General features: G+C 51.2%; 1 protein-coding gene across 1 annotated transcript; it reads right to left on the bottom strand.

Moving 5' to 3' along the window:
* Positions 1 to 525: 525 nt before the first annotated feature.
* NOP53 (NOP53 ribosome biogenesis factor) lies at positions 526 to 23,243 on the bottom strand. Its single transcript, XM_081019003.1, has 13 exons — positions 22,994 to 23,243; positions 19,996 to 20,060; positions 19,709 to 19,793; positions 18,426 to 18,628; positions 15,553 to 15,623; positions 15,368 to 15,463; positions 14,225 to 14,329; positions 11,391 to 11,588; positions 8,302 to 8,477; positions 7,393 to 7,459; positions 3,892 to 3,968; positions 1,910 to 1,966; positions 526 to 605 (listed from the first exon to the last, which is right to left on the bottom strand). Exons 1-13 carry the CDS (start codon positions 23,224 to 23,226, stop codon positions 599 to 601), a joined length of 1,440 nt encoding a protein of 479 aa, XP_080875129.1. The 5' UTR covers positions 23,227 to 23,243; the 3' UTR covers positions 526 to 598.
* Positions 23,244 to 24,223: the final 980 nt, after the last annotated feature.

Raw genomic sequence — 24,223 nt, 5'->3', positions numbered from 1 at the left:
TCAGCAAACATGACTCAAATAAGCCCACAAAGGACTTTGTGCAGCTGCTGAAGTTTGTATTTATAGACTGCTTCAATCACCTGTGTTTCTGAAGCTTGGCAGCCACTGAGGGGTCCCTGCTGTGCGCAGTGCTTTGTGAAAACTTCAGATACCAGGGAAAAGGGGGCAACAGCCGGGTAGGACTTGCGGTGCGAGTGGCAAGTGTCCACTCGCCTCCTCTTGGAAAACTGGGCCAAAAGCAGTCCCAAGTTGCACAGAGTCATCACGTGGCTGTTGGAAGCGCCTGATGAAAATGGGATGGAGGAAAACTTTTTGCAGGGCAAAGTTCCCCTTTTCCATTTTTTTTAAGAGCAGAAACCGTACAGACGTAGGAAGGTTTGCCTGTTTGTGAGCCAGTAATGGACTTAAGGTGACTGATTGGGCCCCTTCCCACCTCAAGAAGGGTGACATCCTGTGTCTGCACACTCAAGACAAATGGGGTGAGCGAGGAGAGGAGAGAAAGAGAGAGAATAGGTACAATCTGAGTGCGGTTTATGGAATTTTAATGAAAGATTGGGGAAACGGTGAGTTGCTGGGATGCTCTGGCGTAATCCGTGTTCTATAACCTGCAGAATGGGGAGGGAGAGAAGAGAGAACAGTAATGAATTAAGGGGAGTCAGAAGCAACACCAGGAGTGGATGACTGGATCTCTCTCAAAAGAAGAGGCAAACAGCGTAAGCTTGGGAGGCAGAGAGGGAGCTGGGAGATGCTAAAACCAGCTGAACTGGGTCTGAGAGAAAGGCCAGAAGACAAGAACCAAGCAAAGATAATGAATTGATTTTAGAATGCTGTATTATTTTACTGTTGTTAGCCGCTCTGAGCCCGGCTTTGGAGGGCGGGCTAGAAATAAAATTTTATTATTATATGATTAAGATGAGACTTGCTTTGGGCTGTGTACACACCATGCACTTGAAGCACATACTTTCCCTGGCCCAAAATTATGGGAACTGTAGTTTGTCCGCACAGAGCTACAATTCCCAGCACCTGTAGCAGACCACAGTTCCCAGGATTCCGGGGGGTGGCACACATAATAGCAGTGAGGGGAAGATCAGCTTGGCCCTAACCACAGACTACCGGAAGCATTGTGCACCCTGCCTCATGGAAAGGACTCCACTGTCAATTGCCCCGTGGCTTCAGAGGCTAAGGAAAGGGTTTCATATGCTAGCCAGAGATCTAAGGGCATCTAGGAGATGGAGCCCCTGCCCCACTCCCAGAAGAACAGCCTGATCCCCCAAATAGACTCAAATGCCTGTTAAGGATTCCTTGCATCTTCATCCTGGCACCCTCAGGCCTCCTCTCCCATGGCTAGCAGACTCTAAACCTGAGACAGGCCACAGTATGAGGCAGCAAGGAGGTGGCGGCAGCAGAATGGACCGAACCACCCCACAACTAGAGGTGGGGATGCCACTCACGAGCATCCCCATATGGAAATGACTCCACGCAAAGAGAAAGCTAGCACACAAGGGCACATCTCCCTCTTATGTGCCAACTGCTTTGCTTAATACTGCAAGGAGTCCCCGCTCCCATCTTTAAAAAAAATGCGGCCCCTGCTTTGGCTGTCTTGCCCCAGTTGGCAAAGGTATTTTCTTCTTGCTGTTATTATTCTGGCAGGCTTTCACCTTGGCCAGTAGATGTTTTTATCTGAAGATGGCGTTTCTGTTTGCTATGCCTGTCTGGGCTGTGCGATGCCGCTGCTGCTGCAATTTTAGCTGTTGTCAACCTGTGTAACGATGCATCTGAGCTGGGCAGGCTGCGCATTTCTCTATAAGTAAGTAATATATAAAAGGACAGTGGAGCAAGATTAGAGGGGCAGGGGGCAAGAGCAACTGGTTAGCCTGCCACTATTGGGCAAAGCGCTGCCACCACTTACGTGATCTCCCGGAAGGCGCGCTTTTCGACGTACTTCACCCGGTATTTCCTCTTGAACCTGACAAGGAAGACACAAGAGGTTTAGGGACTTTACAGTCCTCAATGAGAGGAACTACTAAATACACAAGCCCAGAGCCAAGCACAGCAACCTGGGAGGCAAGCTGCCATGGCTGAAGAGACATCTCCTCTCCAAAGGCCACACACCACCTCCCTTGAAAGGTTTCTCTCCCTCCCTCCCGCACCAAGGCTTAGAGATTACGTTTCCCCGCAAAGTCCTCAGGAGAGCTGCGACTATTGCACTTTGTGACTCACCGCTTAAAGATGTGAAGCAACACCTTCAAACAACAACACGGTGTTCTGAGCTGCTGTGAAGTGGAATCAAAGGCTCTCTGATTTGCCACTTCATGCACAGAAATCCAAGTGCTGGACACACATTTGCGAACCGGCCAAAAGGGTCTACACATCAGCCTCACCCGCCCTCTCCGCAAGTGGTTGCCTTTCAATGTTTTGAATTACAACCCCCGACATCAGCCGCGAGCCAAGCTGGTGGACATGGAGTTGGAAAAGGCCATTCTACATCCACACAGAACTCCCAGGGTTTTCACAACGACTTAATGGCCCTGAGACCTCCGGGTATAAAAAGGTAAAGGGACCCTCTCTCACCACCAAAGGAACACAAGTGAACAACACAAGCAACGCTGACACCAAACTCTACATACATTAAACATAATAGAAACACCGCCACCCGACCCCACCCCATCCATCTTCCCTCTCTCCACTCCCCCTTTCGTTTTTCTTTCTTTTTTCTTCTCCCCCTAATGCCTCAACAAATGAAACGGATTTGTAAAAATGTTACATGAAAAAAAAAAATACGAGGCACTACACTTCTGTAAAACAAGAAAATCCTTAATAAAATATTTAAAAAAAAAAAAAAAAAGGTAAAGGGACCCCTGACTGTTAGGTCCAGTCGTGACAGACTCTGGGGTTGCGGCGCTCATCTCGCTTTATTGGCCGAGGCAGCTGGCGTACAGTTTCCGGGTCATGTGGCCAGCAGGACTAAGCCGCTTCTGGCGAACCAGAGCAGCGCACGGAAACGTCGTTTACCTTCCCACCGGAGTGGTGCCTATTTATGTACTTGCACTTTGACGTGCTTTCAAACTGCTAGGTTGGCAGGAGCAGGGACGGAGCAACGGGAGCTCACCCTGTCACAGGGATTCGAACCGCCGACCTTCTGAACAGCAAGTCCTAGGCTCTGTGGTTTAACCCACAACGCCACTCGTGTCCCACTGGGTATAGGGCGGTGTATAAATGGAATGAATAAGAAAGAATCTTTGCTGGTGGTGGGGGGCACAGTTCTATGGAGGAAGAGAGACAGACACCAGCATTATCCTGCTGCTGCTTATATTGTATGAATGAGAGGAGCAAGAGGAGACCCTCCGACCTTGCCGATTTTCTCAATTTACTGAAATCTCAGCTTCCTCTCTGGAACGTGCAAATCTTATCAGAGGTTTAAGCAAGTGTGGATAATCCCACGATATCCCATAGTTTAAAGAGGCCACAGCCGGCAACAGGTCTAGGGAGTTACCCACCCCCTGGGGGTAATTTACTGCATTAATACCTGAATCTGGGCACTCCACTGTGGCATCAGAGAACTGCTAAACCGCTTGGAGGAAGTAACAAGAGACTCAGAATTACAGAGTGGGAAGGTCATCTCGTTTCCTCCCCTCCAGCTCCACGCTGGATGTGCAATGCAGGATGCGACCACAGCATCCCTGGACCGATGGCTGCCCAGAAAGTGTTTCCAGTGAAAGACTCCCTGTGGCCTAAAGAACCAACCAGAGGAGGCTGACCCCCATCTCTCTGCAGGAGTTGCTGACTCTGGCTTGCCTTCTTCCAGTCAGAGACTAGTTAAGAAACATAAATCAAGTGGGCTCCTTGTGTTAAGGTTGAAGTCACCCCTGCCAACGCTGCCTTCTCACTCACTTTGCACGTTCTCTGGGCTCTAGGAGGTTGCGTTTTTGTAGGCTCTTGAACCGGTCCTTCAGGATACTGCCTTCGGGCTGGAGGAAGAAGCAGAAACAGAACTCGTGACAGATCTGGGTTCATGTTAAGCACAAAGAGACCTGTGGTATCCCGATAGTCTGGGGCTTGTGGCAGGAGAGCCTTCCTAGCCAAGTACTCATTTATGTGCCATGCAGTCTTGATCAGGCTACTCTTGGGGAAAATTCAGCTAACACCTGGATTCACCGGTTCTCAAGGCACAACATCCAGGTTGTCAGAGAAAGGGGAGATGGCGAAGAGAAGTAACGGTGCCTGGATGCCCTCACATGCTGAACCAAAGGCAAATTGTTCCGGAAGCTCTGCAAGCACCATCTTGGTAGTCAAGAGAACCCCACAATGAATTGGTAGTTGTTGCAGCAACGAGCTCATATATGTTTATATTCACTTGCTCTGATGCTATCCTTATCTATGGGCTTGGGGTGCTGGGCTCTGAGACCAGAAAGGGGTAATGCCTGGGTATTTGCCACCTATGCAGTCATCTGGGCAGGTGAAGCGATGGGAGGTCCGGGCCAGAGTGATGTTTGCTGCTTTGTGTATAAAGAATGTGTAACTGTTTGCTTCAGGAACGGACAAACCGTCTCCCTGCTATGGTATCTGTCCTGCTTTTGCAAAGGCTAGGAGAACTGGCAAGCCGATTTCCTTTAAGTCTGCACCTTTCTTTAATAAAGCACTAGAACAGATCACTCGTGTTTTTGACGTCCTTGGTATCCCTGTGCCCAACCATTCACACAAGCCCCGCTTTGGGCCTGCGGTTCAGAACACCTCTTTCCCCCAAAATCTACTGCCAATGTCGAAACCGTGAAGGTTTGTTTGCCCTGATCAAAATACCCAACCTTCTCTTACACACAACCCAAAATTAAACACACAGTCGAAACCGTGAAGGTTTGTTTGCCCTGATGAAAATACCCAACCTTCTCTTACACGCAACCCAAAATTAAACACACAGTTGGGGATTAAAAAACCCCCGAATCCACAAACATTCAAGTTTGCCCGTAACAGTCAAACACAGAGACAGGTTCTGGGGAGGTATCTGTGGGTCTACAGATGTTCTTGGGCTCAAACTCCCATCTTCCCCAGCCCTGATCGCTGGGGCTGAGAGTTGGCCCTGGTGTATTATCCAGAGAGCCAGAGATTCCCCACGCCAGGTCTCCTGGAAATCATAACCGTTTCCCACAGTACAGTCGGCTAGAGAGTTTCCCTTTTGCACCAGAAAGTTGGAAAGTCTCAGCAGTGTTCCTTACAGTGGGGGGGGGGGGGAGAGAAACAGCTGTACGAAGCCCTCCCCTCTTTGCACCAACACCTCCAGCAGAGACACTGCAGGTGTCGGGAGCGCAACTCTTCGCACAACATCAACTCCTCACGTACACTCATTAGGTGCCTTCCTGCTCCCTGGGATGGAGGTGTTTTGCATGACCTCTGGGAGTTTTGCCTGTGAGGGGGGAGGTGTGAGGAGCTGGGAGGGAACAGAGCATTTGGCGGGGGCGGCGGCGGGGGGGGGGGGGGAGAGCCACCTACAAAGCCTTCTCAGCCTCAAAGCTCATTGGCTGGCGCTGGAGAAGCTGCAATCCCAAACTAGCTCGCCAATCGCAGGGACGCTGACACTGTGAAATAGGGGCATGCTCCCCACGACTAAGAGGCAACAAAGGCAAGGCAAATGCCAAAGGAAGTTAATTCTTCACACCACAGACCTCTGGAACACCCTGCTACTGTGCATGGCAATAGGTGGCTACTTCAGCCGATCAGGTTTTTTCAAGAGAAAGGGGAGTCAACACACAGGCAGAGCAGGCCTCTCACTCGGGCCACAGAATCCAGAAGCTCAGCCTCTCTACTGACATGAAATCCCTCTGTGGCATCTCAGATACTCAAATGCAGAAAGACCCATCTATCATGTTAATTTTGATGCTGAAGAACACCCTGGGATGTCTACGCAGCACCTCCTCCCTCCATGGTGTCAGCTGATGCAGGAAGGCGAAGGTCACACCCAACAGGAAGAGGAAGTCAGCACTGTCCAGAGCTGGTGTCCCCTTGGTGGGCTCTGCTGGCCACGGGAGGGTGGGGGGGAACTAAGGGGCAAGGGGGGCAGTGGCAGGAGGTGTAAGTGACTTTGAAAAAAATGGCACCACAGGGTCAAGCTCAGCAGTTTTGCAGAAATAATTAAACTAAATAGTTCTAACTGGATTTTGAATAAATGCGCAATTAATTGACACTGTTTTGAATATTATTCTTTTGTTCGAGCAGAGGTTTCAGGGGTCAACAAACTTTTTCAGCAGGGGGGCCGGTCCACTGTCTCTCAGACCTTTGGGGGGGGGGCTGGACTATATTTTGAAAAAAAATAAAAATGAACGAATTCCTATGCCCCACAAATAGCCCAGAGATGCATTTTAAATAAATGCACACATTCTACTCATGTAAAAACATGCTGATTCCTGGACCATCTGTGGGCCGGATTTAGTAGGCGATTGGGCCACATCCGGCCCCAGGGCCTTAGTTTGCCTGCCCATGTAAGATGGCCACCTGTCATGTATGACTTAGTTGAGACCCCTGCATTGCAGGGGATTGGACTGGATGACCTTTGGGCTCCCTTTCCAACTCGACAATTCCATGCCTGTAATTCCTTAGTAGGCTGCGCAAACCGCTATGCTGCAAAAATGCCTTTTTTATAGGAGCCACTGGGGATGTGGCCCAAAAAATGTTTGGGGAACCACTGGTCCAAACTGTGCAGAGGGGAGATGAGTTTGAGAGCTCAACATACTGGGATGAATTTGTGGGTCTCCCTGACCCAAGCTGGTCCAGAGAGGGGGCACAAACGCTGGCAGTAAGCAACTCTGAGAAGACACCTTCAGAGAGGCTGTTTTCTAAGTCTGTTGGTCGTGCAGTACCCAGACATGGCAGAAATGTTCCAAATTGGGAAGGGGGTGGGGATAAGAGAAAGAAGAAAGGAGAGTCTTCCTTGGGTGCCTCAGCTCCCCAGTCCTCACCTGCTCGGCAGGGCCAGGGAGCCCCTGGGGAACTTCACATTCCCAGCAAGCAATTGCTGCAAATTCTCCGAGCGCAAGGATGGGCCTCATCATCGGACACCAAGGGAAGGAAGAAGGTAGGCGTGGGGGGCACAGCGCAGAGGCCCCTGGAGAGGAACGGACCACCCCTCAACTCCAAAGGGGCTCTCTTAACTCCGCTCAGCAGCCCCTCCAAATGCCAGCAAGGCCGGGCTGCCCATCTTCGGAGTGGGCGGCCAAATCAGAAAGCTGCGTTCTGAAAAGGGCTGGCTTGAAAGCGGGCAGCGAGGGTTGTGCCAACCCCAAGAAGGCGGCACAGAGAGAACAAAGAGGTGGCAGAGAAATGGGGGGGGGGGAGCAACGGGACCAAGGGAACGCTTGATGGGGAAGCTGAATACAGCCTCTTGCCCGCCCTGCAAATGCTCACCTTCAACGTCCTCAAGGACTCTGCCAGCTCAGTGCTCAGCTGCACGTCCAGGTCAGGATCTTCATACCTGCCACGCAAGAGGGGGAAACAAAAGGGGGCTGCTGAGAAGCGGTGTTCAAAATTCACCAGGCACATTCTGCACCTGGCTACTGCCTGCTTGCGACTGAGAGAAGATGCCCGTTTTCACACACTAATACCCCATCATGTCGAATTCTATCCGTTATAATTTATCTGCACACTCAGGATGAATTTCAGGGTACGAAAACGCTTTTTCTGAGCAGGGGCAGTTACCGTACAGAAAGAGAGGTCGGAATGGGCCAATATACAGTGGTACCTCAGGTTACAGATGCTTCAGGTTACAGACTCCGCTAACCCAGAAATAGTACCTTGGGGTTAAGAACTTTGCTTCAGGATGACAACAGAAATCACACAGTGGCAGCGAAGGCCCCATTAGCTAAATTGGTACCTTAGGTTAAGAACGGACCTCCAGACGAATTAAGTTCTTAACCAGATGTACCACTGTATAAGTGGACCGTCCCTGAGTCAAGTGACTTTTCTCCTTTAAAGTTCTCAAAGCTCTCCACCGAGCTCAAGGTGGTCCTCTGAGCTAGCCAAATGTTTAACTGAGAATCGATCACAGTCAGCCCACCCTTTGAGAAACAAGACTTGCAGCCCTGCCCCAAAACGGCAACGAGACATTCCTTAAACCTTGCTTTAAGGAACCATTTGTCACCTAGCTAATATATCCTGAGTTTCTAGACCTGCTGAGAAGTGTGAGACAAGGACCTGGCCTTCTGCTTTGGAGCTCCCTTCCTGGCAGGGGTGGAGAGAATGGGGTCAGTATCCGTGGCGTCTCTTAGCCAAGCTCCTCCTCCCCCCAGCCTTGCGTCCCCCTCAACAGGCTCTTACTTGAGCTTGCCCAGCCTCTTGGGCTTGTTTTCTTCCGCCTTGCGCTTGGCCTCCCGCTCTCGTTTCCGGCGAAGCAGTTCCGCCTCCCTCCGCTTCACCTGCAGCCGGATGGCGCGCAGCTGGAAGACTTCCTGCCGCCGGAGCCGGGCGGCCTTCTCGAGCGCTTCCCGAGCTTTCTGTTTACAGAGGGGAAAAAGAGAGAGAGAGGATGAGGCAGCAGCTCGGGAGAGAATGGCTTCCCTCCTCGCTTTTGCCCCTTGCTGTCCATGGTGTGCTCTGTAGCCCAGGGCAAACCCCTTCCCTCTTGCCAGCGCAGGATCGCTGGATCTCTCTCTCTGGATCTCTGGTCGTCCCCGAGAGCTGGCGTCCTCCCTGCTCCCGCGTAGCTCCTGCAGGGAGCAGATGGCAGGCGCCAGGCTCGGCCAGATGGCCGCGTGTTCGCAAGCCGCAGCAGCATCGGTAGAGAGGATAATCAGGCTCGCTCTGGCAGCCGGCCCAGAAGGCAGCCCCGATTGCCACGGCTTCTCAAGGGCAGCTCAGGGAGCAAGCCCTGGCAGAGGCTTAGGTGCCTGCACAGGAAGGAGTACGGGCGTGTGTAGAAACACACACAGAAACAAAACAAAAGGGCATTTTACGCACTCACAGGGCAACTGGTCTGTGCATCCCTGCACTAGAACAACTATCGTTTTGCACCAAACTTTGCCTTGAGGAAAAGCTGGATCGTACAGTCTATATGGGCTATGGAGGTTTGGCTCCTCTTATTTTGAATTTTTTTTTGCAGCTTAAGAGGAGGAAGCAGCTATGCATGGGAGAAAATCCCCCTGCTTTTTACCAAGCTACTTCCCACTGGTTTCTGAGACTTCAGTAAAGAAATGTCAAGATTCTTTCTAGCGCATAACCAGCGGGGCCAGAAATGTCATGTTTGATTTTACAGGAAAGGGAGGTGCTGAGGAAGTCGAATCCTCTAGCTATTCCATTTTGTAGGTTTTCTGTGCTCCATAAGGAACAAGGTGCGCACGGACAGCCCTGTTCCCCAGAGGCCTTGTGGGAACCTGCCATGCCCCATGCAACCACGAGCCCCTTTTGTGGCTTTGCTTATAGTGAGCTTCACTTCCAGAGACAAGAGAATAAAGAAACAACCCAAACCCACATCTCAGAGGCAGGGGAGGCTATAGTAACTCAGCTGTAATTAGCCTTTGGCTAATTAGTTTAATCGATGACCTTTTAAACTGGGGAGTGTGTGTTATTGTTACTGTTTGTTGCTGTGCTGTGTATTTTTGTGTTTTTATATTGTGAACCACCCTGTGATCCTCAGATGAAGGATGGTATAGAAATACAGTGGTACCTCGGGTTACAGATGCTTCAGGTTAGAGATGCTTCAAGTTACAGACTCCGCTAACCCAGAAATATTACCTCGGGTTAGGAACTTTGCTTCAGGATGAGAACAGAAATCACGCGGCAGCAGTGGGAGGCCCCATTAGCTAAAGTGGTACCTCAGGTTAAGAATAATAATTATATAATTATTATTTATACCCTGCCCATCTGGCTGAGTTTCCCCAGCCACTCTTTTCAGGTTAAGAACAGAGCTCCAGAACGAATTAAGTTCTTAACCCGAGGTACCACTGTAATAGTAACAACAACAACCACAACGATAGTTATTGTTGCATAGTGCTGAGGAGAGTCTGAGCTGGGAGGGAAGGTGCCCCCAGTTCAAATGCCGCCTCTGCACGTGGCTCAGTTCCCAAGATCCTTTGCAGGTCACATGTGTGTTTCAAGTGTATGGCATGCACAGTCTGAGACTAGAGGGTGACCAAAGGCAACCTTATCTTTTCAGCCCCACGTAGGAGCTGGGGAAGGCTAATACTAGTCTTTCGGACAAGGTCTTACAAAGAAGTGTTAATTTCTTTAATAATGAATATTGAGAATAAAGCATTTATTCTTGTGAATATGAGGGAAAGAGGAGCATCCTCCTTTAATCCACCACAGTACTGAAAGTCCCAGGCCAAAGTCCTGGTGCAAATCAACCCATGGCCCCAAAGGCAACGACCCAGATATGACCAAGAAAACGTCACATAAAGACCCAGGTGCATAATTTTGGGTTGGAGGGGGGACTACAACTGGAATCCCCCCCCCGCCACTTGATATTCTACATATGCAATTTTTAAGTTTTTCAACCAACGAACCATTTTTTCCAAGACATGTTCCACAACAGGGACAGGGGTCCCTTGGCCTTCTGTTGGGGCCACATCCCCTCTTACCACTGTCCACACTGCCTTGGGCTAATGGGGAGCTGGGAGTCCAATCACCCCCTGGAGGACCCCTGCTCTAGAAAAACAACACGCCTGAATACTTGGCTGAACTTGCTTCAAGGTGGAAGGTGCAAGGAACCAGGCATTGACTGGTTGTGTTTAGCCTAACAGAGGACTGAGGGCTGACATGACAGGCCGTCCTCAAATACAGCCGTACCTTGGTTTTTGAACAGCCTAGTTCTCGAATGTTTTGGCTCCCAAACGCTGCAAACCCGGAAGTGACTATTCTGGTTTGCGAATGCTATTTTGGAAGCCGAATGTCTGACGGGGCTTCCGATTGGTTGCAGGAGTTTCCTGCAGCCAATCAGAAGCCGCGCCTTGGCTTCCGAACGTTTTGGAAGTCCAACAGACTTCCAGAACGGATTCTGTTCGACTTCCAAGGTACGACTGTACCCGACGGGCTGCCACATGGAAGGTGGAGCAAGCTTGTTTCCTGCTACCCCAGGGGGTAGGACCCAAAGCGATGGATTCAAACGACGCGAAGGGAGATCCTGACTAAACATCAGGAAGAACTTTGAGGGTAAGAGCTGTTCCACGGCAGAACGGACTACCCCAGAACATAGGGGAGAACCTCAGTATTTAAACAGAAGTTGGACCACCATCTGTATGGAATTCTTTAGCTGCAATTTTTGTGTTTCAGAAGGGCGGCTGGACCAGATGACTCTAGGGAGCCTTCCAAGTCTACAACTCTATGGTTCTGGGATATAAGGGAGGGGCTCAGGCACAACCACAAATCTGGGGCTGTGTGTAAGTTTTGCACTAGACCGAGGGCAAACCCACCTTCCGCTTGGCCTCCTTCTCCTTTTTCCGCTGGCGCTCTGTTTTCTTTTCTCCTGCCGCCACTCGGGGCAGATGAGGTATGGGAACGGTGTCCGCCTGCGACTCTCCCTCCTGAGGTTCTGACGGGCTCTCCTGCCCCCCTTCGCCGTCCGACTCCTCCTCCAAGAGGCCCTGGCACTGCTCCTGGAACACCGTCTCCTGCAAGCGCGGAGGTAAACTGCATCATTAGGAATGGGTTGGGGATGGAGAGAAACATCGCACACCCTGCCTGGGCTGCGTCTTCTCACAATGGCTGATAGCGCTCGATCAATTGTCCTCAAAGGATGTGCCAACTCTCTTAGGGAGAAGAAGGCTGTTACAAAGCAAAAAGCTCTTTCCCATTTCATTCTGCATGATAGCTTCTGCCGGCACATCAATATATTTGAAAGGAGCCAGACAGGGTTCAGCACACCCTGTGTGGTTTTATTTCATTTACCTATAAGCATAAGCCATATCATAAAATATCACTGAAACACAAAATAAAGAACAAGGCAGGTAATCATTAAAAAAATAAAATAAAACTGAGCAGCTACCAAGGGCCTGTTGGCACGAACATGTCTCGTAACAGATACCTAAAGGTCAAAAAGAGAGCAAAATCTTGGCTGGAAGAGTGTTCCTTTGCAAGGGCCTGGCGATGCTATATGGCTGACTTCTAGTGGAGGCCAACGGGGCCTCTGTACATGGAAGGACAGCTAACAATTATTATTGCTCTATTGTTTATTCTTCTTCATCCGAAGATCCCAGGGCAGTTCACAACAGAAAAACACAAAAGGAGAAGACGAAATACACGGTAAAACCAAAACAATCCAATAACCCCCCTCACTTTCAATGGGTTTACTTTGAGTATGACTAACACTGGATACAACCCAGGCTATCGGCAGGTCCCTCTGAACTCCCTGCAGCAGCATCGCCATTATCTAAGCAGTTAATAATTAGTAATACAGTGGTACCTCGGGTTACATACGCTTCAGGTTACAGGCTCCGCTAACCCAGAAATAGTACCTCGGGTTAAGAACTTTGCTTCAGGATGAGAACAGAAATCGTGCTCCGGCAGCGGGAGGCCCCATTAGCTAAAGTGGTGCTTCAGGTTAAGAACAGTTTCAAGTTAAGAACAGACCTCCAGAACGAATTAAGTACATAACCAGAGGTACCACTGAACAGTCACAATGCTCCTCTGGATTTCAGTGACTGAGCAGGGATACAAGGGCTCTGGGGCCCTTATCCTGGACCCACACTGACCAGGGCTTTGCATTTCAACACAAGAAGCTTGGATATGGCTTGGTTTCTCCAGCAAGTCTTGCCCAAACCCCACCGGCAATGCTTAAATTGAAGGCTGATCACTGCCAAGGCATGGCGCCCAAAACGGGAAACGCACGTACCTCATACCAACGCATTCATATTGAGTCTCTGACTCCAAAAAGTAACACTTAAAAGCCCTCAGCTGCATTTAAATTCGACGTACAGAAAGACCCAGGACACAGGATCTTGCATGGCTCTTCCAAGCCTTAGGCTGGTTCCTGGCTCCTTCCCTAGGCTTGGGGGCTTTTGCTGTTTGATGGGAGGCTGCTGCTGCTGCTGCTGCTCCTCAGTGCCAGGCCCTGGCGCCTCTGGGCAGGATTATTTACATCTTCTCAGAGGCCGGCACATCCCTTTAAACTGATATAGTGCTGTAGGGTTAAGGCCTATTAGGAGGCTAAATATACGCTCTCCTCAGGCCAAGTGAGGAAACTGGCTTGCTTCTAGCGGGAGAGGGGTGCTAACCACGGGCAAAGCGGCCACGTTACCCTTTCCTGGTCCTCAGCAAAAGAGTATTCAGCGAGGATGGGCTGAGAGCCACCAAGTGGCAACTTTTCATCTACATAAGCACGATGACTTATTGCTGCCAGGCTGCGACACCACAGCTCACCCCTCCAGGATCACACCTACTAAAAAGCACTAAAAAGCGAGGAAGTGACAAATTGTGATTTTGTCATGCAGTACCTGAACTGTCAACGTGTTTACCTAAACCTGTAATTCTCACGCTGCGTCCCTAGGAAGTTTATCCGGGGCTTCTCTGGAAGATCAATAGCAGCAGCAGCAGCAGCAGCAGCAGCAGCAGCAAAGCGTCCATGAAAAGGCAGCTTCTGGGAGCTTTTGCAAACTCTCCTTTCACACTAGACAGCTGCAGGTGCTGAAAACTCCTCCCTCTACTAACCCCAAGAATCTCCTGTAATGCACAGATGCAACTTAGCAGGGATAAAAATGTGGGAAGCGTTTTCCTTGGGACTGAAAGCTTGAAAAGCCCCGGTCTAGATGAGCCATTGTCATTTTATGGGCCTCTGCAGCTTTAGTGACCCTGGCAAACATGGAAAGGATGGCATAACGATGTGCTCTTAGGAGAAGGTAACGGACAGGAGAGTTTGACTGACTCTATCAGAGACAAGGCCCTCTGCACTCTTTGCACAAACAGGACACACTGCTGCTTCCTTGAGAGCCGAGGAAAAAACCAAGACAGTCTCCCCACAACTTGGCAACTTCTAGACATCACTGTTCGGACTCCAATTCCCATAATCCCTAACCAATGGTCTGGAGTCCATGTCCAACATCTGGAGGGCACCAGGTTGGGGAAGCTTGCCCCAGGATATCCTGACCAAGTCTTCACTTGATACAATCCTCTGGTCCAATGGTGGCACCTCTGCTCCTTCTGCTATTGTTTTTGTCCTCCCAAGAACAAGGTCAGAATGCCAGCAAGGGCGCAGGTCAATTCCCCAACAGCCTCAGCGGTGGAACTCCCTTCTGCAGGGTTAAACGCTCACCTCAGTGGGGGCTTCATCCACTGTGGGGAACTTCAGCTGACGCTCCAATCGCTCCGCTGCCTTCTGCTTCTTCAGCTCGACTTCGTGGGCTTGGAGGAGGAGGGCCTGCAAAGGGGGAGGGAGCAGCGTGAACAGCGGAGGAACAGGCCTAGCCATCCCTCGTGGGACCTCCGCTGTGATGTGTAAGGGACTGCTTCACTCATCCCGGAACGCTCTCTTCCAAGTCAGGCCCAAATGTGGCCCTTCAGCCCTCTCCGTCTGGCCCTCAGGATCCTTCTCAAGCTACGTCCCTCGCCAGCCCTGCTCCACACCCTCCCTGGGTGCTGTTTCCTGGATGCAATGTTTTATTAAACTGTGATATCACTCATTTGCCTGGCTGGCTGGCTGAGCCAGTGTGGCATAAAGGTTAGAGTACTGGGACTATGACCTGGGAGAGGCCAGGGTTCAAACCCTCCACTCAGCCATGAAGCTAATGCTGGGTGACCATGGTGTCAGTCACCACCTCTTAGCCCATGGGTAGGCAAACTAAGGCCCGGGGGCCGGATCTGGCCCAACTGCCTTCTCAATCCGGCCCGCGGACAGTCCGGGAATCAGCGTGTTTTTACATGAGTAGAATGTGTGCTTTTATTTAAAATGCATCTCTGGGTTAATTGTAGGGCATAGGAATTAATTCATATTTTTTTTCCAGAATATAGTCTGGCCCCCCTCAAGGTCTGAGGGACAGTGGACCGGCCCCCTGCTGAAAAAGTTTGCTGACCCCTGCCTTAGCCTAACCCACCTCGAGCTCCTTGGAAGGTGAAGGTGGTTTATCAATGAAATACAACAGATAAAAATAATGTGTGTATGTGCATAGACACCTCTAACTGAATCTAGCCTGCTGCACATAGCTGAGAGTCACAACTTCTGCGCTGTCCAAATCTGACTCTAGTCCCGCCTGCCACTGGCATGTGGCCCCTGGGGGCTTGCTGATGAGGAAATGTGGCCCTTGAATTGAAAACGGTACCCCACCCCCACTTCAAAAGAGTGTGATGTGTTCCCCTGGCGCCTCCGTTGCCTATGCCCCCTCCCATTACCCATGGCTCCCTCCCCAATCCCTAGCAGTGCCACAACCACATCCCCACAGGTGGAAAAGCTAGCAGATACCTGGTGGGCTTCGAAACTGGGGTTGTAGGACCCTCCTGGGGGAATGACCTCCACGGCCGGCAGCTGAGATCGAGGCTTCTGCAGACGCTCCGGGCGCTAAGGAGAGATAAAGGAAAAGAGAGGCTGAAGTGGCCCCCGGCTCCCCACGCAACCACCCCTGCTCAAAAGCGAAGGCCCCCACGTACCTTCACGGGCTGTTTTTTGGTCTGCTCCAGGAACCAGGTATCCTTCCCAGCCAGGGCTTTGTCCAGCGGGTCTGCAAAGACAAAAGAGGGAGGGGAGGAGAAAGAAAGCCATGTCACAAGGCCAGCGAGAGCCTGAGCTTCTGCTTCTTCTGAACAAGGTGTGAGATGCAGCCTCTGGGGCTGCAGCCACTCAATTCTCCCCCCCCCCCATCAGCACACATACCGGCCTGCTCTACTTTGGCAATAGTTGCCAACCTGGCCAGAGAGTGTGGGCGGGCAGTCACGTTCCAGCCACCCACGGGAACCGGGCAGTGGCCTGGAGGGAGGTCATTTTGTCCTCTGAAGCACTTAGATTAGCCCTGAACCTTTGACCCCAAGCAGATGGGGGGGTGGAGGGGGGGCAGGAAGAGAGGAGGAGGCGGCAGCGGCAGCAGCTGGGAAGGATAAACACAACAGGCACCTGAAGGCAGGGGAGAAAAGGGGAGGGGGAGCGAGGGAGGACTGTAGCTGCTCCAACCTGCTTGAATGAGTGTCAGCCGGGATGGAGAGAAATGCCAATCACCGCCCACCACCTTGTTCGCTGAGCCAGAAGCGCCAGGCAACTCCCGCTGGAAGCAACATGCAGAGCATGTGGGAGGGATTCCCCGCAAGGGGAAATCCCACAGGGCCAGCCTGGCCAACTGGGTACGTCTGCTTAGGGAGCCAACCCAGCAGATGACTCTCTCTGCCATCGGGCTGCCCTTTGCAGTCTCCGGGTCACAGAAGAGAGTCCCAGAGGCCAGCCTGTGCTCTCTTCGTCTCCCCGCCCCTTCCCAGCCAAAGCTGGAAAGAGAACTCAAGACGAATAGCTCTCAGCATCTCTCCTCTAACTACCGGAAGCCCTTGTAACTTTTAAGATATCACAAATTCTTAAAACAGCCAGGATTTATTTTAATTGGGGGGGGGGGGCAAAGGAAAAAAGAGACGCAGCAGAGATTCCACCCCTGGGTTCCTAAAAAAGATCATTTTCAGCATGTCGCTGTGTGAGTGCTGACCTCTCCTGGAGAAAGCTAGCATGACACTGGACCATGACCTAGATAGAATCTGGAGGCCACGCTGACTTCCTTCCCCTCCCAGCTGAAGAGATTAAAAGCTGGAACAGGTACACATCTTGTACCGTAGAAAAGGAGGAGGGGATGAAGACAAAACCAGGAAGCCGATACACGCATGTGATTAGAGGTACGTCTACTAGAGATAAAGAGATTCAACCACGTGTTGGGGAGCGGGGAATGTAAATTGCATGTCCCCAGAAGAGACACAAACTTCACACACACACACACGCACCAAGACCACAAAGGATGGCCATCTAGGTAACAGGCACACCTACATCAACCTGCGGAGGTAAGAAGTGAATAAATGGCGCAGCAGGTGGTATCACGCCTGCATCACACCAAGTATGAAATGACATTTCAAACTGCTGCCTTTAAGCTTCTGCTGTCCTTGCAAACCAGGCACATTCTACCTGCAAAACATAATTTCGAACAAGCAACCAGGTTGCGTTTTGTTTTGTTTTTGAGAAACGGCATTGTTGAAAAGTGGAGTTGGGTTCAAGAAGTGTCAGATTAGGTGGTTGGGTTCCTCCTAATGGCAAGGTTTCACCCATGCCATTCACGGCACCGCAAGGCATGAAGCGGAGACGTGGAGAAGGGAAGATGAGCCGCAGAAAACATGACCGGAAGAGCAAGGAGATACAGGTGAGAGGACAACCTGCTGCAAAATACACCAGCCGTTCCTTGCACGACTCTCAGATGTTTCCAGGAATGTTTCCACTTTTCAACAAAAGCAACTACTGTGGGGTGTTCTCAGCCCCCGTCAGCTATGGCAATGCAACCCGGGACAACTAGATATGTGGAAGGGTGACACTTTGCCCTTCATCTCTAGGGCAAATGTATTTGAGATGCTAGAGGGCGAAAGTAGCCTGCATGCAAGTAGCTTCCACACAGACCAACATCCTATTGAATTAGCTGGACACCAACGCCCTCACATGCCACTAGAGCTTCCCTCCAGATACATGCAAGTAGCTTCCACACAGACCAACATCCTATTGAATTAGCTGGACACCAACGCCCTCACATGCCACTAGAGCTTCCCTCCAGATACATGCAAATGCTGCACGCAAAGGAACTGGCCTGTAGCTTAGGTGATGCTTTACGTGAGATGCTGGGCCACATACAATGACCTTCAAAATACGGGTAGTGCTGTGGTCTAAACCACAGAGCTTCTTGAGCTTGCCAATCGGAAGGTTGGCAGTTCAAATTCGTGTGATGGGGCGAGCTCCCATTGTTCTGTCCCGGTTTCTGCCAACATAGCAGTTCAAAAGCACACCAGTGTAAGTAGATAAATAGGTACCACTGCGGCAGGAAGGTAAACAAGTGTTTCCGTGCACTCACTGTGTTCCTTTTTGCCAGAAGTGGTTTAGTCATGCTGGCCACATGACCCGGAAAGCTGCCGGTGGACAAACGCCAACTCTCTCGGCTTGAAGCGAGATGAGTGCTGCAACCACATAGTTGCCTTTGACTGAACTTAACCGTCCAGGGGTTATTTACCTTTTTACCTTATACCCTTCAGGAGACCTAGAACTCCACTCAGGCCCAATATCCCATGAAAACTGGCTTGCTAACTGCTGACTTATAACCAAAGCATGAGGCTATGCTCACCTGCTGGACCTTCCAAAAAGATGTAACCTCTATTCCACTACACCTGTTTATAAAGGGGGGTGGGGTAGCAGCAGTGAAACTCTCAAGTCCCACCCACCTAACTTTAACTCACAAGACTCCTCTCTCTTTCTAGAGCTAGGGATAGAATTACTGCACCTGACTGCCGTCTTGACTTACTTGAGTCTGACCACATGTCATAGAACGTCCTGGAAGGATCGATGCCACTGCCTGCTTCTGCAGCTTTCACTGCCGGGGGCTTCTGCAACCTCTCCTGAAGGAGGCGCTCTTTCCGTGGCACCACCCCTTTCTCCGTCAACTTCTCCCAAAGCCGCTGCTTCCTCTTTAGCTTCTTGCCGTTGGGAACCTGGTGGGCGAGGATGCTAAGGAGAATAAAGACAAGTTCTTGGTCAAGCACAGGGGTAAGCAACCTTTTTCAGCCATGGGCCGGTCCACCGTCCCTCAGACCATGTGGGAGGCCGGACTATATTTTGGAAAAAAATAATGAACAAATTCCTATGCCCCACAAATATCCCAGAGATGCATTCTAAATAAAAGGACACATTCTACTCATTTAAAAACATGCCGATTCCCGGACTGTCCGGAGGCAGGATTGAGAAGGCGATTGGGCCGCATCCGGCCCCTGGGCCTTAGGTTGCCTACCCCTGGTCAAGCAGGACTGCCGTCAGCTGAGCCACCATCAGCCGATGCTGACAATTATGAGGTAAATGGATAAATACTGTCTGATACTGCACAAGGCAGTTTCTTATCGAGAGGACGTGAACCAGCCCTTTCCCCCACTTCCAGAATCATACATAGCAACTTGAAAAACCCTCTGGTTGCTCCCTCACTTTACTTCCCGATACTGTAGCAGCACCTTTAATCTCAGGGCAGCAAGAACAGGGCCTACTCTGGGCCCATGGGATTTTGGAGAGGCAAGCTACCTAAAGAGAATAGTAGTTCAAAGGAGGACATTGACCAGCTAGAAAGGAAGCCACAGAGCTGTAAGGAGTGCATCCTAAAGAGTCTAAGTCATATGATGAAAAAGTAGCTGAACTAAACTTTGTGGGGAGGAGAAATACTGAAAAATTCCCAATACTGAAAAGGCCAAAAAGTAGGAGAGAAACACTCACACTTCCCTGAGAATCTGACAGGCAACAAAATGGAAGGAAATTATTACTGTGAATTTCTATTTCCAGAGTCTCCTGGAGGAGTGCTTGCAATATGGTCATATATAGAGTAAGAAAAAGGCTCCAATGTAGTTCAGTGAACCAAGTTGTGTAAAGAGACTGTGCGAAGGGCAGCCTGCTGGGTGTTATGCAAGTCAGCGCTGGCTGCACCCTTCCTCTCTTGCCTCTAATTGTCTCCCTAAAGCTCAAAGGCTCAGATGGGGGATATCAAGAGCACCAGACAGGCAACGGGTTTCCTACAGTCTCTTCTGCACAACCCAGAAGAAGACTTACTCTTTGGGTGGAGGCACTTTGGAATCCGGCTGCAGGATCAAGTCGATCCTCAACGGCTTCTCTTTGCCACACTTCTGTTTTCGGCCTGGAAGGAAAATGCAAGCCAAGGATTCATCAGAGGCACAATCAACAAACAGCACGATGAAGTAAGTTGAGAGCAGGATTTGCGAGTCCAACTGCAGGAGGCAGCTTATACTGCATGCAATGGGAACACTTTTGATCCAGGCTCCAATTTCTCTGGTATTCACGACCCAAGTTGACTCTTCTTGATTGTTGCAGCCTCTTACCTTTTTCTTGAACGCCAGTGTCTACGAAGAAGAGGGTTTCATTGGGTTTCTCTGACACAGGTCCTCTGGAGAGAAGGGAAAAAATAAATTATCCAGCCAACAGCTACCGTTCTGCTCCTGTATCGTAACAACACAGAGAGCCAGTGTGGTATAGTGTTTAGTGATGGACTAGGACCTGGGAGGTCAGGGTTTGAATCTCCACTCAAGTCATGAAGACCAATGGGTAACCTTGGGTCAGTCACCATCTCTCATCCTAACCTACCTCACAGGGTTGTTGCTGAGTATAAAATATGGGGGGTGGGGGGAAGAACCACATACATTACATTGAGCTTCTCAGGTGGCATATATATATAAATAATGCAATAATAAACACTGCCAATCCAAATCTCAGGCCACTCCACAATGCCCTCAAGATCTGCACCCACACTATTTGCACCAACAAAACATCTCCTTTCAAAGGTTTGGCTTCCTTGAGGGGTCCAGCCCATAATGTCTGCCGCACACCAGTGCCCCATAACTGTGGGTGCATCATCGTGTACTCCCTAGTAAATATCTCCCCGCACTTCTGCAACTGACTCCTCCCAGAACTATCGGTCCTTCAGCACCCCTCTTGTTATTTCATCTTCAACCTCTCCAATTCCCTACAAAGAAAGGCAAGCAGACACAAGAAAGGTGCATGAAACCACACATGGGAAATGTGGATAGAGAGATTGTTTCCACTACCTCTTGTAATACTAGAACCCTAATGGGGTTGATCCAATGAAGCCTGATAGGTGGGAGATTTGGGACAAGTGAAGAACTGAATCACACAACACATAGAAGAGGAGTTTGGATTTGATATCCCGCCTTTCACTCCCTTCAAGGAGTCTCAAAGCGGCTAACAATCTCCTTTCCCTTCCTCCCCCACAACAAACACTCTGTGAGGTGAGTGGGGCTGAGAGACTTCAAAGAAGTGTGACTGGCCCAAGGTCACCCAGCAGCTGCATGTGGAGGAGCTGAAACACGAACCCGGTTCCCCAGATTACGAGACTACCGCTCTTAACCACTACACCACACTGGCTCCCTGAGATTTCATGATGAGGCAGTATATAAAACTAATTTTTAAAAAAGCTAATCAGCAGAATTCACTGCCACAAGACGGAGGGAAGGGCACAGTTAAAGGAATTCTAAGGTCTCAAATATAGAATAAATGTTGATAATTGCACAAGGTAAACACACATTCATAAGTATATAAACCACATGTCTAAAATAGTACAGGAGAGCAATCCCAAAGCCAAATTGGTTGGAAACTAAGGAGCACAAGGCTATCAGTAGCCGTGACAACCAAGTCCTCCCTCCACTGAGCCCCTGAATACTAAAGGCTGGGAATCACCAGTGGGGAGGGTTCCACCAGCATTGTGCTTTCCATTTTTAAGTTTGGAATTTTCTTGGTGGTCAATGAAAGAGGTTTAGAGACTGTCTCAACGCAAATCTGAAAAAAATGTAGTATAAAGACCGACAACTGGGAAACACTGGCCTGCGAGCGCTCCAGTTGGAAAACAGCCTTTACCAAAGGTGTTGTGGGCTTTGAAACAAAACAATAATAAAAAAAATTCCTTCCAGTAGCACCTTAGAGACCAACTAAGTTAGTTATTGGTATGAGCTTTCGTGTGCATGCACACTTCTTTGAAGACACTTGAACTCAGGATGCAAGGGAGAAACGTGCTAAGAGGAAGGAAGCCATGCTTGGCAAATCCACACCGTGATCGACTCCCACCCGAAAACCTATATCCCCACTATGGAATGATGTGTGGATCCAGAATTGGCCTCCACAGTCAATTACAGACTCACTGTTAAGACCACGTTCATGGAACACAATCTTACTCGGCTACTAGGGATCACCAGAGAAGAAGAGCTTGTGGGCATCTATCTATCTGGCTGTGAGAACAGGGTGCTGTGGGCGAGGGTCCTGACCCAGCAGGGGGCTGTTTGGGTCCTGGGTTTCTGGGTCCTGACCCAGCAGGGGGCTGTTTGGGCCCTGGGCCTTTGGGTCCTGACCCAGCAGGGGGCTGTTTGGGCCCTGGGCCTTTGGGTCCTGACCCAGCAGGGGGCTGTTTGGGTCTTGGGCCTTTGGGTCCTGACCAGCAGGGGGCTGTTTGGGTCCTGGGCCTTTGGGTCCTGACCAGCAGGGGGCTGTTTGGGTCCTGGGCCTCTGGGTCCTGACCCAGCAGTGGGCAGTTTGGGTCCTGGGCCTTTGGGTCCTGACCAGCAGGGGGTTGTTTGGGTCTTGGGCCTTTGGGTCCTGACCCAGCAGGGGGCTGTTTGGGTCCTGGGCCTTTGGGTCCTGACCAGCAGGGGGCTGTTTGGGTCCTGGGCCTCTGGGTCCTGACCCAGCAGTGGGCAGTTTGGGTCCTGGGCCTTTGGGTCCTGACCAGCAGGGGGTTGTTTGGGTCTTGGGCCTTTGGGTCCTGACCCAGCAGGGGGCTGTTTGGGTCCTGGGCCTTTGGATCCTGACCCAGCAGGGGGCTGTTTGGGTCCTGGGCCTTTGGGTCCTGACCAGCAGGGGGTTGTTTGGGTCTTGGGCCTTTGGGTCCTGACCAGCAGGGGGCTGTTTGGGTCCTGGGCCTTTGGGTCCTGACCCAGCAGGGGGCAGTTTGGGTCCTGGGCCTTTGGGTCCTGACCAGCAGGGGGCTGTTTGGGTCCTGGGCCTCTGGGTCCTGACCCAGCAGTGGGCAGTTTGGGTCCTGGGCCTTTGGGTCCTGACCCAGCAGGGGGCTGTTTGGGTCCTGGGCCTTTGGGTCCTGACCCAGCAGAGGGCTGTTTGTCAGCCTATTCCAACAGGAGCCCTGCTGGGTTATGGCCATAGGCCCCTTCAGAGGCAAACCATGCGCGCCCCGCCGGGTATGGTGATCCCCCCCCAGCCCTCCTGGGGGATGATATAGGCTGCCCCCGAACCTGGAGGCTCCACGCTTCGACCGCCCCCCGCGCCCCCGCCGAGGAGACTCGGCCCCAGGCTCACCCCAGCTGCCTCAGCTCGGCCGCCTTCTCCTCCAGCCAGTCTCCCAGGTCCCGGCCGAGCTTGGCCTCCGGCCCCCGCCACCGCTTCCAGCCCTTCTTGCGGTTCCTGGCGCCCAGGCCCCCCGCCCGCCGCGAAGGGAGCCGGCCAGGGTCGCGCGAGTTGGGGCCGAAGCCCAGGAAGGCCGCCTCGGCAGGAGAAGAAGCAGCACCAAGAGGAGCCGCCGCCGCCGCCATCTTGGGCCACGAGAAAGAGCGAGTCGAGGGGGCAGGGCGCCGGCGTCGCTTCCTTCTGCGCGGAACAGGAAGCGAGAACGGTCAACTTCCGGTGGCCATTTTGGGAGAGGCGGAGAGGCGCCCGCAATAGGAAGAGAGAGGGCGGGGAGTGGAGATGGACAGGTGAGGTCAACTTCCGGTGTTAAATTTAAAGGCGCCGTCCTGCCATCATCATCATCATCATCATCATTGCATTGTAGAGTTGTACGAAGCCACGGGGGTCATCCAGCCCAACCCCTTGCATGGCAGGGGGGTGAACTAGATGACCCTCGGGTCCCTTCCCACTCTTCTATGATTCCAATGCAGGAACCTTTTGCCCAAAGCAGAACTCGAACCCAAAACCCTGACATAGAAGACTCTCGTGTTCTGCTGAATGAGCTATCCCAGCAGCCGCCATTAAGCAATAGGAGTTGCAGTATCGTCTATTTATTTATTACCCCCACTGGACTCAGGGAATGTATGCAGGCTGAGCGGGGAGGTCACTGAGATACTTGGCTTGCCCTTTCCCCCTGAGCGATGCGCATTTGGGGTTTGTGAGTTTAGAGAGAGAAGGCGGGTAAGAAATGGCATGATTAGAAATGCATGGAGTTATGCACAGGGTAGAGAAAGTGGATGGAGGAGAGTTTTCCTTCCTCTTTCATAATGCTGAAGCTCCGATCTGGACATCCATTGAATCTGAATGTTGGTCCAGTGGAACTCCCTCCCACACATAGCTGTCAACTTACAAATTTGAAAATAAGGGACCAGCAGCCTCGAAAATAAGGGATCAGCAGCCAAAATAAGGGATTTTGCTTGGCTTATGAGTTCCATAGGCCCTTCCCCACCTGAGAGGGAGGGAGAGAGACTCTTGCCCATGCCGCCTGCAAGCCTGGCATGAGGTGGTTGTGGCAGCGCTGTGGCCGCTGAAGCGCCGCCCTTCTGTGTTCCTCCCCCCTCAGGCCGCCTCAGCCGCCACCGC

The sequence above is a fragment of the Podarcis pityusensis genome, assembly GCF_964106645.2.
Source record: "Podarcis pityusensis genome assembly, chromosome: 8".
NCBI classification, from domain to species: domain Eukaryota; kingdom Metazoa; phylum Chordata; class Lepidosauria; order Squamata; family Lacertidae; genus Podarcis; species Podarcis pityusensis.
The sequence above is the reverse complement of the archived record's forward strand: the minus strand, read 5'-3'. Positions and strand labels throughout refer to the sequence as shown.

Bases quoted from the DNA above. Each gene is read 5' to 3' on its own strand.
- NOP53 (XM_081019003.1), bottom strand. From the start codon at position 23,226: ATGGCGGCGGCGGCGGCTCCTCTTGGTGCTGCTTCTTCTCCTGCCGAG. The intron at 20,061-22,993 runs GTGAGCCTGGGG...CCTTCTCTCCAG, and splicing joins GCCGAGCTGAGGCAGCTGGG to AGGACCTGTGTCAGAGAAAC. The intron at 19,794-19,995 runs GTAAGAGGCTGC...TTTTCCTTCCAG, and splicing joins CACTGGCGTTCAAGAAAAAG to GCCGAAAACAGAAGTGTGGC.